Source organism: Vidua chalybeata, chromosome 16 (assembly GCF_026979565.1).
Source record: "Vidua chalybeata isolate OUT-0048 chromosome 16, bVidCha1 merged haplotype, whole genome shotgun sequence".
NCBI lineage: Eukaryota > Metazoa > Chordata > Aves > Passeriformes > Viduidae > Vidua > Vidua chalybeata.
In genome coordinates this window covers 9587887-9601510 of record NC_071545.1, presented here as the reverse complement: position 1 = coordinate 9601510, position 13624 = coordinate 9587887, and the positions used below count along the sequence as shown (strand labels likewise).

At 40.2% G+C, this 13624-nt stretch overlaps 2 protein-coding genes across 2 annotated transcripts; one reads left to right on the top strand and one right to left on the bottom strand.

The window, feature by feature from the left end:
• Positions 1-3066: 3066 nt before the first annotated feature.
• LOC128796309 (parvalbumin, thymic CPV3) lies at positions 3067-6340 on the top strand. Its single transcript, XM_053957835.1, has 5 exons — positions 3067-3079; positions 3668-3735; positions 4103-4235; positions 4691-4800; positions 6315-6340. The coding sequence occupies exons 2-5, from the start codon at positions 3675-3677 to the stop codon at positions 6338-6340; spliced, it is 330 nt and encodes a 109-aa protein (XP_053813810.1). The 5' UTR covers positions 3067-3079; positions 3668-3674.
• A 6207-nt stretch (positions 6341-12547) lies between these two features.
• On the bottom strand, positions 12548-13585 carry LOC128796334 (uncharacterized). The gene has a single exon (XM_053957872.1). The coding sequence runs from the start codon at positions 13583-13585 to the stop codon at positions 12548-12550; it is 1038 nt and encodes a 345-aa protein (XP_053813847.1).
• Positions 13586-13624: the final 39 nt, after the last annotated feature.

Below are 13624 nucleotides of genomic sequence, written 5' to 3'. Positions count from 1 at the left end.
CAGAATAACACCTTCAAGTTTAATTTTGGAAGTCTGAAAAAAAAGGCTTTAATATTATTTAATAAAGACACCTCAGGTGAAAACAACACTAGGTATGCAAGTACATAAATATTCAGATGATCAACCCAATAGAACTTTTAGATGTCTCTCATAGAACAAAAAAAAAATCTCCAAAACAACCAAACAAAAATTAATGTTTTTTCTTGAATTTCATAGGAATGAGTGCTAAACATTCCTGGAAATTGTGCAATACTAAGATTCTGTGTCAGATTTTGAACTATTGTTAACTGCCCATTACTTAGCAGCTGTTGTTCTGGTTGAATTATTAGGGATTTTCATTATAGTGTTATATTGTTTACATAGCACCTTTAAAAAAAGAACACTTTCATAGATCTCTAGTTTTTAAATGCATAAAGTAATTACAACCACCGAAGTTAACACATAACCAAGAAAGAAGGAAAACAGGCAGATAATTTAGATGTAAAATAGATTATCTCATTAAAATATCCCTTAATATACTAACCCCTGATTATTACATTCTAATTGTAGTGGAGGGAAACCTGTACTTCAGATGAAGTGTCATTAATAAATAAATAAAACCCAGTAACCCTAGATTCCCACCTGTATCAATGTACAGTGACATCAACTTGATTCTGAAATTCAGCTCTTTTAGGCTTTTGTAGACCATCTTTCAGCCAGGATTAGGCATCACTTTTGTTGTTAGCATTGAATTTCAAACATTAAAAGATCTCTTCAAAAGCAATCATTGCAATTATCTCACTTCTATTTGAGATAATATTTGAATATAATACCAATTCTGGCTATTCTACAACTGTTGAATACACATAAAACCAGCTCAGCACTCTGTGCTATGCCAGAGTGCATGAGGTAACCAGATGTCATTCTTTGAACATTTGGTGCTTATATTTTAAAACAATGCCCGAATTAGTTGCAGATATATTTTGAGCTTGAGAGTTATATGCTCACCTTGATCTTGTCATTTTCCTCCATTTCAATTCCCTCTTCTCATTAATTGTCAATAATTAGTGTTGTATGGCAAGTCAAACACTTAGACAAAGAGAGCAATTCCATGAGTACTGTGTGGGAGCCAGCAGAAACAAAGGAAGTTTCCTGCAAAGGGACATCTATGGCACTGTCACAGAGGGCTGAAAAAAACCCCTTTTTCTCTAGAAACATCTTGGCAGTAAAAAAAGAACTCTTCTGCTCAAATTCATATTAACTTGAGATGATCATAAAGGAGAAAAAACATCAGGGTGTAAAAAGGTACCTAAGAGAATTAAGGTTATTTCAGGATGATTCTGGAGAAAACACAGAATGAACTTCATCCCTACAGCCACTGCCTGACAGATCATAATACCATGGAAATCTCAGGCAGAAGGCAACATGAATATATAGCACTGAATGAAGAAGATAAATGGAAAGAACACCAAAAGATCTGTGAGCAGCCCTTCAGCTTGTACAAATCAGCACTGTTTAATTTGTTTTAATCACAAAACACTAGCTTACAACAGCCCAGGATTTGTAGGTTAACCAGTAAAGTGTTCTTCCAGGACACTATAACCAGTTTCCTACTGGAAGCAATTGAACAAGTGCCTGTTTGTTCCTGGACAGCTGGTATTTGGGACCAAAGGTAAGTCTGAATATTTGTGACTTATGCCATGTTCCTTCCCATACAAAATAGGTAGCAAGAAAGTTAAAAGTATCATTAAATTATGTCTGCTTTTTGTGTTACTTATACCTTGCATTTCTCTATCCAAATTCAAACAGTGCTATGGAACATTTGCTATGATTTACACTTTTCTCACTGTCATTAAACCAAGCAGGAGTAAACCCACTGTAATCCATTAACTTACATCAAGGCTTAGATATATTTATTACTCTGCTCCACAGTATAATTTGTAACCATTGTTACTATAAAAATATTACCTCTTTGGCATACCATGCTATTTCCATTTGTTTAAAAATAAAACAATGTTCATGGATTAAGAGAACATCAGTTAGATACCACAATTAACTACTACACAATAAAATACATGAGTTTTACTGGTCTCCATCCTAGATTTTGCCCATATAAGCTCCCTTAAAGATAGAAACAGATTTTTGTCTGAGAAGGAAAACCTCCCATCTGCTGTTATGAATTTTCTTAAGGTTTTTTGCTCCAAAAGTAATACTCCTGAAATATATAATAAACTCTCATTTATTTATACCTACAATTAAAATTTTGTTATTAATTGTGTGTGTTATAAAATGTATATACAACTATTTCCACACTAACAGAGTCTGATTCCTACACCTATAGAACTTGCTACAACTAGTAAGCCTATTATTGATTTAATGTAATTCAAAATATTCAAAATGGATTATTAAGTAGGCCAACTGATTATATATAATTTTCCAAGGAATACTGATGACAAGATCAGTTTATTCAGTTTTACCTAGCTCACAGTTTTCTGTCACTGAAGACACTGGTTTCTGTTTCTGTAATTCAGAAAATGGTCAGGAAATACAAAATGAAGCTTACTGCAGAAAGATCATCCAAATTAGAAAATGCTTTCCTCTACCCTAGTGACAAGTTATCTTTGTCAGAATGACACATTGGCACCTCTGATCTGTCATCTCCAACCTCCTTCATACATTCCAAAGGATCAACAGACCCAGGGAACAAACAAATTCATTTCTTTTCACAAGGATTTGACTGCTGGAGTCATCTTCCAAAGATTGCAGAGGTTACCTGTTAACATACTTGGAGCTGAAAGGCTGTTTTGATGGCAGAGTTGTACTTAATTAAGCACTAGTGGGTTTATTTTTAAAAAAAAAACTTCTTTTTGTCCATATTATCTTAGGATATAAATAGAAGGAAAAGTTTAATTAGTTAAGGAAGAAATTTGAGCCAAGTCTCAATTCAAACATTTGATCCATGGAAGTGTAACCTAAGTAGTGGTCATTGTCACCTTTTGAATCCTTTATAAGACAGAGTGGCAAGCCAAAGCCAACATTACTGTTTTGCCTGGTATCTCCTCAGCTATTTTTCCTTTACCTAGCTGAGAAAACTCTAAAGGTGAGCATCTGACTTGAGATTAATTAAATAAAATTACTGTGTAGAGCTGCACCAGTAGTAAGTACAACAACCATTGTTCTAAGGTTTTTATTTTAATTGCTGGACTTACATATGGATGGGCTTTACATAGATAAGTATCAGTTTCTTTTTATTCTTCAGAGCTGTTGGGGGAGATAATAGAAGTAAACTTTCTTACCTTTTGTTTTCCATCTGCATATATTGTTACTTGCATTGCCAGATTCTATGCATTCCAGTAAGACTATTTATTAGATGATGGTTACATAGAGTTTAAATATGTGCTGTATTTATATAGGTTGCAGGTAAATGATAAAATATTGATAATAAACTCACAACATGGATAATGTAATCCATCTCATTAGCAACCATTATTTCTGAACTGCTATTTTTAAGGAAGTAATGTACTAAATCTTGCAATTTGTTAAGGAATACCAGAGATGTCACTTTGATCAATGAGATTCATCTACTCTTGTTGACCTTACAGTAATCTTCAAAACACAGAAAACCCCAATTTCTTGTAAGATGCATTTGCATTTCAAAACTCTGTTTGCAACATTCTATTTTGCACAGGTTTAAAATGAGCCTTACAGACATTCTAAGCCCTTCTGACATCGCTGCTGCTCTGCGGGACTGCCAAGGTGAGAAAACAATTAAAAATCTCAAAGTCTCTTATTTTGTGTAGCCAGGGGCAAGTTTAACTCAGTCCCAAAGGAATACTGAACAAGTGCATACTTTAAACAGATTTCTGTAATCTCTTTACTCAGCTGTCACAGTATGTTTGTTCATAACTGGTTTATATTGTCAATTTGGAGCTTATTCCCACACGATTTTGTTGGATGTTTAGTAGGGTATGGAGCAGTATTGCAAATTCATTCATTCTTTGACAGGCTTCACCTACTGATCATGTTTAGAACAATTAAATTGTAACAAAGTATTATCCTCAGACCATTTAGGAACATTGAATGCAGTGGTCTGGGGTTAATTTCTTTATTAATTTATTTTCAGCTCCAGATTCCTTTAGTCCCAAAAAATTCTTTCAGATCAGTGGGATGTCTAAAAAGAGTAGCAGCCAGCTCAAGGAGATCTTCCGGATTCTCGACAATGATCAAAGTGGCTTTATTGAGGAAGATGAGCTCAAGTAAGGATTTTGTTAACTACTTGGAGAATATTAAAAAAATAAGCACTTTTTCCATTCCAGAACTTTCAGTAAATGTGAATACAATTTATGCTAAAAGTTGATAAAACCTTCAGTAGATTGTGAAAGATATATTTAAATAGATAATTCTTACAGAGAAAAGCAAATTAGTAATACCTGCCTTTTATGCTCAGTATAGAACAAAAGAGCACCCTGGGGCTGGATTTTCATAGTGGACAGAATCAATTCAATCAGAGTTGCACTTATAAAGCAGAAATACATAAAAATAAGATTTAGCTTGCCAAACAAATCAGTGTTTTAAGGACTTGGCAATTGTGGTAAATTATTTAGAGATAGTTATCTGTTTGATTGTAGAACAACCATAAAAATACTACGGTTGCTGAAAATCTAAAATCCAAGTTGTGTGAAAATCTAAATCCAAGTTGTTTCCTCCCAAGGTATTTCCTTCAGAGGTTTGAGTGTGGAGCCAGAGTGTTAACTGCCTCAGAAACCAAGACCTTCTTGGCAGCTGCAGATCATGACGGGGATGGTAAAATCGGGGCTGAAGGTATTGACTACTTTAAGTACAGAATGAGGCACCTCAGGATGTTTGGAATGATGTGGGATTCTCTTTTATGTTGATGGTACATTAATGTACCCCCAGTGATTTTACTGAAACCTGTTTAAGGGTGGAAATGGTCCCTGATCTTACAGGTTCATCTCTGCAACTCCTTTTGCCTGAGCAAGTAAAAAACCCTAAGGAACTTTCCTGTTGCCACTCACTCCTATATTTCAAGTTGTCCTGAAAGGAACTGCCCCTTATTTCTCCTCCCACTTACTCTAATGTAAGGCAGTACTGGCATCACTTGGAATACACAAATGTAAAGTCAAGGACAAAAGAACCAGCTGTACACAGGAGAACAAACAGCTCATACATCAGCTCGTTTCCAGCAGCTACTGCCCCACAGAAATTCCACAGGGCACTGAAATCATTCTCAATATGCAGCCTGTGGCTCCATATTTGCTTTGCATGACAAGGATAACAGAATGATCAAGTGTCACAACCCCAGTACAAGATCCCACAACAGGAACTGTGCAGGGATGGCTGTTCTTTATCTTCAGCAGCAGGTTAAGATCCAGGCAGGAAGGAGCAGCTGTTTAAGGAAGCCACATACTGCACTCACCATGTGGAAACACTGATTTAATAGCTGCACAGTGCAGAAACCTTCTGATCTCCTAATTCCATATTTCTGTGCCCTGTTTTGGAGACAAAGCACACACACAAAAGGCCTGCAGCTAACTTGCCCCATGAGAGCAGTGAGCTGCCCAGACGAGCATGAAAGGGGCTTAGGGAATAGCACGCAGGGAATGTGCCAGCATGCAGATTCCCCAGCTCACTGCACTAGCAGGACAGAACTCTTCTGTTTCTTTCTTTGGAAGGAATTAAATCCAGTTCCTTAGGAACTATGCCAGAATAAACACACATGATTTATTAAGCAATCTGTACATTAATACAGTCACTCAGGTATGGGACTAATCAGATACTCTAATTCATGGAAGCCAAACATTTAAAAGATCTTTAAAATAACAGTATCATATTGCATAACTCAACACCCCAGGATCATACCACATGGAACTGCACAGTGATTTTAGCTTTAGACTGTGCTCTAAATTAACACTTCTCAATGTCTGAAGCATTACAAACAGTTAATATAACACATAGACTCACTTTTCATTTTTTTTACTTGAGCTCTTAACTACTTCTTACTTAAATTCCATATAAGCCATTCCATTATTTTTGCCTAAGATCAGTATTATGCAGAGAGAAGGCCAAAACTACCCTGAATATTTAATTATTCCCTGTAAGTCAGCAAAACACACTGCCTTTCCACGTGTTGTTTAGAAGAGAATGTTTAGGCGATGCCTCTCGTCCACAGGTTTCTTCCCTAGTCATCGTCATTAGTTAGATAACTTTTTTCTGTTCATTCCTATTCTAAATCTCTTGATAAGCCACTAATCCTTTATTCCTAATCCTTTCATATTAATATTTCTTTCATGTAAATATTCTCTTATCTTCCACAGAATTCCAGGAAATGGTGCAGGCTTAGAGGTTCAAAACAACCAAACCCGATAGAATTGGGATGAATCTGCAGGAGACACTCCCAAACCTTGAAAATCAGGAGTCCCTTATTTATCTTGACAGTGTCTGTTATTTTTTCACTGCCTTAGCAACATAATGAAACACTGATTACTGATTTTTTTCATTGTGTGGACTATTTACCATGTTTTAACCTCTATTTTAGCAGGCACTTCCCTTAAAAATATCCAATAAAAATGAATCATATACTGTAGCCTTTGTCTATTTTTTTTGACTCCTATATTGAAACATGAGAATTCTTAAACCAAAAGTGTGAATCCCTCCAAGATCTTAAACTTATCAGATCTTCATATATGGAACAATCTTTTGAAATGAGTGGGAGTTCTGTTTACAATAGCCCTTCTGGATTAAGCTTAAGTTCTCAGAACACTCAGAACACTAGAAGCTCAGATACAGTTGTGAGATAGGTGAGGGTAAAATCTCTCACTGACTTCCAGGTGAAAAGCAGTAATATATTTTTGCTTAAGTGGCTTCTGCATGAGGTTGTTGCAGTTTTAAACCACTCTTCTACACCAGCCAACTAATAGATGAGGAAAGCAAAACCCACGTGCTTTCCTGCAGAGAGAATTCAAAGGAAAGCCTATGAGGACTTGAGGTTTCAGATAACCATGAGGTTTTAAAGAAGCAGAGGGGAAGCAAGATATCTTCTTGGTGGTATTTTCTTAATAGGGAGGACTGGAAGTGTGGAGGAAGAATTTGTACAAATGCATGTTGAGAAAGCTCCAACTCTCCCTGGTGGGCTGGACTGATGTATTAAAAATGCCCCTTACAAATGCATCGTCTCTGGGAATGCTGAAGAAATGCCTTTTTATGAGCAAACAATTCATTGGCTCATTAGAAAAGGAGCTATTCAGATGCTCTGATGGAGTATTTATACCTTCACTTGCTTTCTAAACATTAGCAAGTTGCAGGTCACACACATGCAGCTTGCAGAGGTATCACAACACAACAGAAGCCTTTAAGTGAAGTGAACGGTTCAGTCACTGCAGTTTCAATGCATTTCTTCCTTTGCTGCAAATTACTACATTCAAAATTAACTGCATTTCTTCCTTATCAAAAGTCTCTATGAATTCTGGCAATTGTGCACAAAACCACCAAACCCAGAGTGGAACTGTTTATGAGATAACCCAGCTCTTCCTGGGCAAGAGACTATTGAATCTGAATGGATTTGTGAGAAGGACCAGGTATCTTTCAGAGCACCAGAGCCACAGAGTCCATCCAGTTAATGCTTCCATAAGCTGGGCCTTTGCTCTCTCCCAGCCTGTGTGTTGCAAAACTAACAAAACAGTGCTTCAGAAATTTCTGTTGATTAAAACATTCTCATCACCAAAGCAAAAGCAGTTCAATAAATTGCAATTCTCCTATACTCATTGTGAAGAAAAGTTCATGCAGTGCCATCCTCCGAGACAGCCTAGACGCCTTAACCCAAAACAAACTCCATAATGATTCCTCCCTGATTCTTCCTCTGTGCTCTCTGCAGCTACCTACTCTTTTGGGAGCCAAGCAATGGCAAGCCAGACAAGAAATATCCATTGCCTTTAAAAAAAATGTACATATTGATCCACAATTATTAAGAGTTGACAATTGAAAACAGAATTTTTTATCATTTCAAGAAGTTTTAAAGCAGATTAATTTGACATACAAGTTGTTTGTGAGCTTGTAGACTCAGTACATTTAATATGGTCATCACAATTTTCCTTTTATTGTACAAAAATAATAAAAACTGATAAAAAATGAACACTGGATTTTGATACTACTTCTTAACATTATGAAATATGCTCTAGAATATAAATCTCTAGAGTATCAGTGATTTAAACAGAGCTATTCAGATTTACACAGGCTGAGGGTCTGACCCATGAACTGACCATGGCCATTCTCAGAACATAAGATGGATGTCACAGGACAGTCACAAGAAATAAAGTGTGTCCTTGGCAATGAAACCACTCTGATGACAGAAGGGTCTTGGAGTAGTTCACATGTAAGTAACAAACAAACTGCTCTCCATTTCACTGACAATTAAGTGTCCTGACCTTGACTAATCATGTTACATCAGGCAGGCAAATGGCTGTAAAATAAAGAATTTTCCAGGTGCTGTTGCACTCTGAATTCTAGCTCCTTTCAGTGTCTCATCCTTTGCACTGTGGACCTCGACAAAGAAGCCCAGAGGCAAAGTACAAATTCTGTTATTCTCCACCAAGATGCAACAGTATGCTGGAGCAGGTCACCAAACAGAAAAATACACTTGCCCTACTCAAGATATTCAGAGATCTTTCAAACATCCAAAGTATTGCAGTTAAAGAATTCTTTCCACCAGGAAAAAAGTACCTTAAAAACCCAGTAGTATAGCACCTACCCCAGCAGATTCAAGTAAGGGAATACTTGTTGAATAGTAAGAAGAAACATTTAAAATTAAAACATCTTATCACTTGCCCGGGATCCTTGAACATTAAATCATACTTTTGAATGCTCTTATAAAATATGTGATAGTGGTAACTCAAACTGAATTTATTCACTGACAAAGATACTTGTCTGCTCCCTAGCCTAAAACAAAACACCACTGGTAGAGCTACTAGAGACATGATATGTAGAATTCCCACTGCTTCAGGCAGGCCCCTTTAATTGAGAAAGCTCCTGGGCAGGGTTTTATTAACTGACAAGGAAAGAAAAACTAAATATACTGACCATTTTTTACTCCCATTTAACATATGGATATGGGTGCTCACTGTAAGTATATATTTAATGAATAAGATGGAAATAATAATCAATCTACTGCATCCACAATTTGACATGAAAGGCAGCAGTCAGAAATCAGCCATCACTGGCAATCATGCTTACAGATTGCAATAGAAGTTGCAACTGGTTTTCAGAATTGCCAGTTGTACATTGCATACAATTATTCACTAGACACAACTACTACAAAGATACATTTTTAGAAAACACCAGAATACTTATGATTCCCTTAAAATACAGGTCTCAAGAGTGTTATTTCGTGTTCACATTAAGTAACCCCTAATACCTTGTGCCAGTGTACCCTGTTTGTGAACAGTTAGTATTAAGATATAAAAAACCCCAGTAGCTTTATTCAACCTCTAAGTAGAAAAATGCTATGCCTTAAATGTATCAAACTGTGACATCATTCTTAATGTAATTATCTTTTTTTTTGCAGTGCTCAGAATGGAAATAATTAACTTATTAATACAATCCATCTTCAGAGTTGACATTTTAACTGCCTAGCTCCTTCCTCATTTTCTCTTCCCAGCTTTTCTTCAGATGCAAGCTAGTAACATTAAACAAACAAAAACATTTCAATATATCAAGTTTTGCATGAAAGCAGTTTTTCCATAATTGCTACTCAGTAACTTTGTATTCTTAATCATAACCCAAGCTAGTGTGAAGTTACAACCTTCCTTTATGAAATCTCTGGTCCTGCAAAGCAAACGCCTCCATTATTAAACCATTACTCACCACGACACCCCCAGTGCTGCTCACATTCCCTGCCATCACACTAAGAAGTCTGGGGGATGTGAAGGCTGTCTCAGCAGGAGCCCAGCTCCAGCTGCACTGTTGTGTTTTCCCACACAGCTCCATGGGCCTGTTGCAGTGTTAACAAAGCGTGCAGACCAGGGATACACAGGCATTGTACTTTTTGCTGGATCACAGCATTATTTTGTAATTTATTTGCTAAACTAATCCCAAACTGCTGAGTCTACGCATTTGTTAACACATTTAGACCACATACTGTCAATGGAACAGCTATTTGAGCTGTCAGCTGTATTTATTTAAAGCTGTCAGCTTTAACACCCAGAGTGATTTATAGTACACCTTTTTGTGAAGTCTGCTACTACACAGCTGATGGAAGTGCTCAAAATAGTATCCAGAAATAGGCTCAACAAACCAAAACATATGTCTACACAGTACTATTTCTTACTTCTATGTATTTTTAAAAACAAATTGGAAAGCACTCGTAAAGTTGTTAATAGTTTGTCCCTTGATACAGGGGTTGTCCTGTAAATTCCCAATGTACTTATGCAGCAGTTTAATTTTACATAATCATGGGCTGGGAATCACATTTCGAACTCGGGGTGATCTGATGCCACTTTGCAAATGTCAAGGTGTGGTGTTACTGCACATACAATTAAGAAGATGGGATGAAATTTGAACCACAATCGAAGTTTCTTCATGCCCTGTTAATGTGCACATTAGAAATGTAATAATTTAATTGAATTTGTTATCACTTGCTCATTGTAGATTCTCACAAATTCTTCCACCAAAAGCAATGTCAAGTTACAGATGAGGTTGCACCGAGCAGAATTATATGTTAGCAATAACTACACATACATGAATTCCCTTCCTAGGGAAAGCTGGACATGGAAACACCTTCCTCAGCAATCCCCTTTACAGTGAGTACCCAATGTCCAGCTCTATGTACCTCCACAATACATCCCTTGCAGCAGTGTTTGTATTGCAGCAGTAAACGGGCACCCCAAGTCACAGCCCAGGAGGTCCATCTTGCTGAGTCCTGAACAAACACACAGCTAAACATTTCAACCAACACATGCAAAAATCTACAGTCACTGCTGGTTTTTAATTTCTTTTGTAAGAAATTATTTAACTTGATAATCAATACTACCAATTTAAAAATTTTCCTTGTTTGCTGAGTAGTATAAGCAAATTAACTTCCCCTCTGGCCTGATCAACACCTCACCCCTGCCTGCAGAAAAGCACAAGCAAGGAGGGGAATTTGGCTCTTTTTGTTGGATATATTCAATCCTGACTGAATGTTCCCAGAAATTCTGTCAAGAGTCCTGCACCCTTCAAATGGACAGACCACAGTGAAAGGGCTGTTCTGCACACACTGCTGAATTTTAACTCAGAGCTGTAGGGTAGGAAACAAGAATGCAGATATCACATCCTGACACATTTGGCCTGATCCTTCCTCAGACCCTGCTCAGGGAAATTCTGGGGAGCTCAGCACAGCAGGGTCTTCCTTCATCCTTCCTTGCTGGCAAGGGGAAAGGAGTCACCTTCTGCTGTGACCTCTCTGAAAACACCACAGAATGATAATGCAGATTCTCTCTGCAGCTTTGGAAACATTTCCTACAGCTGTTCCGAGCTGGACTGTCTGGAAATGCTGTGTCTGTGGTGCAGCTCAGCCTGTCATGTCACTCCAGCCTGTCCAGGCCACACAGGAGAAGCTGCTCACTCTTGAGTGGTTTGGGTTAAACGCCACCTATGCAGGCAGGAAAGGTGACAGCCAAGGTGGTGGTGATCTCTGCACCCAGCGAAAGAAGCCTGCACACATCCCCCTGAACTCACACATCCAAACTCCAAGCTGAGCCATGGCACAAGGCAGGAGGGAAGGGATGGAGCTGACTCCAGCAGGATTTGCTGCCATGGCACAAAGAAGTAGGGATGTGATGGAGCTGACTCCAGCAGCTCAGGGGGAAACAGTGATCATCCTCTCTGGCTTACACCGTTCACTTTTTGAGTGCACACATTAAATATTAAATTGCTGCAGTCTTAGAGCATCTGTATTCCACACAGTGCTCCTACTGCACTGGGTTGGATTCTCAAGGAAGACACCAGCTGCTGAGGCTGAGGAAGACTACATAGATGATGCTACTGGCAATGACAGTAAATATAAACTAAGAGTGATGATAGGAACAGAAATAATAACAGAAGGGAAAAAATTACAAACTCAAGAAATACTGTGTTTTTTCAGATTTAATTTGGCACAACTTTAAGAGAGTTTACTATTACATTCTTCTAAATGACTTGGTGGAATAAGATATTAGATTTTATCTTTTATACCTTACCCAGGTGTTTATTTAAGCAATTATGTAACCTTAGTTTATTCAGATTCCTAAACTTCACACTCCCGTGGAGAAGAAAATGATACATCTCACCATGTAGCCATTTTTACTTCTAGTTTAACTCACACTGAATTTTATTATAACGGGAATTGAAAAGTAATAGAAAAGCTTATTTTATTAGTTAAACTCCACTATCTTAAATGTGCGAGACAGAAAATGGAAAAATAATCACAATAGACATATCTATTTATGGCAAAAGGATTACCTGAACTAAGAGATGCTGCATGTCAATTCCTTCAATTTACTCAAACTTGATTTCATCCTTCAAATCTCGGATTCTACCTCTAAAAATAAAGCGCTTCTACTTTTTGCAGCTGCTGGGCGGCTCCGAACGAGCCTGGGGGGAATGAACCGCTCGTAGTTTTGCGCTTCGAGCAGGGGTGCGATGGTCGGGGCACCGCGGAACCCCCGGGCCCACCGGCCGGAGCTTTCTGCTGCGGCAGTCGGAGCGGCTGCCCGGCGGGGCTGTGCGGGACCCCGGCAGGAATCGCGGTCCTGAGCGGGCACGGCTCCTGGCTGAGGGAACACCGGGCACGGGCTGCGGCTGAGGGAACACCGGGCACGGCTCCTGGCTGAGGGAACGCCGGGCACGGGCTGCGGCTGAGGGAACACCGGGCACGGCTCCTGGCTGAGGGAACGCCGGGCACGGGCTGCGGCTGAGGGAACACCGGGCACGGGCTGCGGCTGAGGGAACACCGGGCACGGCTCCTGGCTGAGGGAACGCCGGGCACGGGCTGCGGCTGAGGGAACACCGGGCACGGGCTGCGGCTGAGGGAACGCCGGGCACGGGCTGCGGCTGAGGGAACACCGGGCACGGCTCCTGGCTGAGGGAACGCCGGGCACGGCTCCTGGCTGAGGGAACACCGGGCACGGGCTGCGGCTGAGGGAACACCGGGCACGGGCTGCGGCTGAGGGAACACCGGGCACGGCTCCTGGCTGAGGGAACGCCGGGCACGGCTCCTGGCTGAGGGAACGCCGGGCACGGGCCCCGGCTGAGGGAACACCGGGCACGGGCTCCTGGCTGAGGGAACGCCGGGCACGGGCTGCGGCTGAGGGAACACCGGGCACGGGCTGCGGCTGAGGGAACACCGGGCACGGCTCCTGGCTGAGGGAACACCGGGCACGGGCTGCGGCTGAGGGAACACCGGGCACGGGCTGCGGCTGAGGGAACACCGGGCACGGGCTCCTGCCTGAGGGAACACCGGGCACGGGCTGCGGCTGAGGGAACACCGGGCACGGCTCCTGCCTGAGGGAACACCGGGCACGGGCTCCTGCCTGAGGGAACGCCGGGCACGGCTCCTGCCTGAGGGAACACCGGGCATGGGGTCCTTCTCCCGCCGTTGCCACGCCTGCCGTTGGGG

Excerpts from the sequence above, each read along its gene's own strand:
- LOC128796309 (XM_053957835.1), top strand. The coding sequence starts at position 3,675 with ATGAGCCTTACAGACATTCTAAGCCCTTCTGACATCGCTGCTGCTCTG. Across the intron at positions 3,736-4,102 it reads TGCTCTGCGGGACTGCCAAG|CTCCAGATTCCTTTAGTCCC; the intron begins GTGAGAAAACAA and ends ATTTATTTTCAG. Across the intron at positions 4,236-4,690 it reads ATTGAGGAAGATGAGCTCAA|GTATTTCCTTCAGAGGTTTG; the intron begins GTAAGGATTTTG and ends TTTCCTCCCAAG.
- LOC128796334 (XM_053957872.1), bottom strand. The coding sequence starts at position 13,585 with ATGCCCGGTGTTCCCTCAGGCAGGAGCCGTGCCCGGCGTTCCCTCAGG.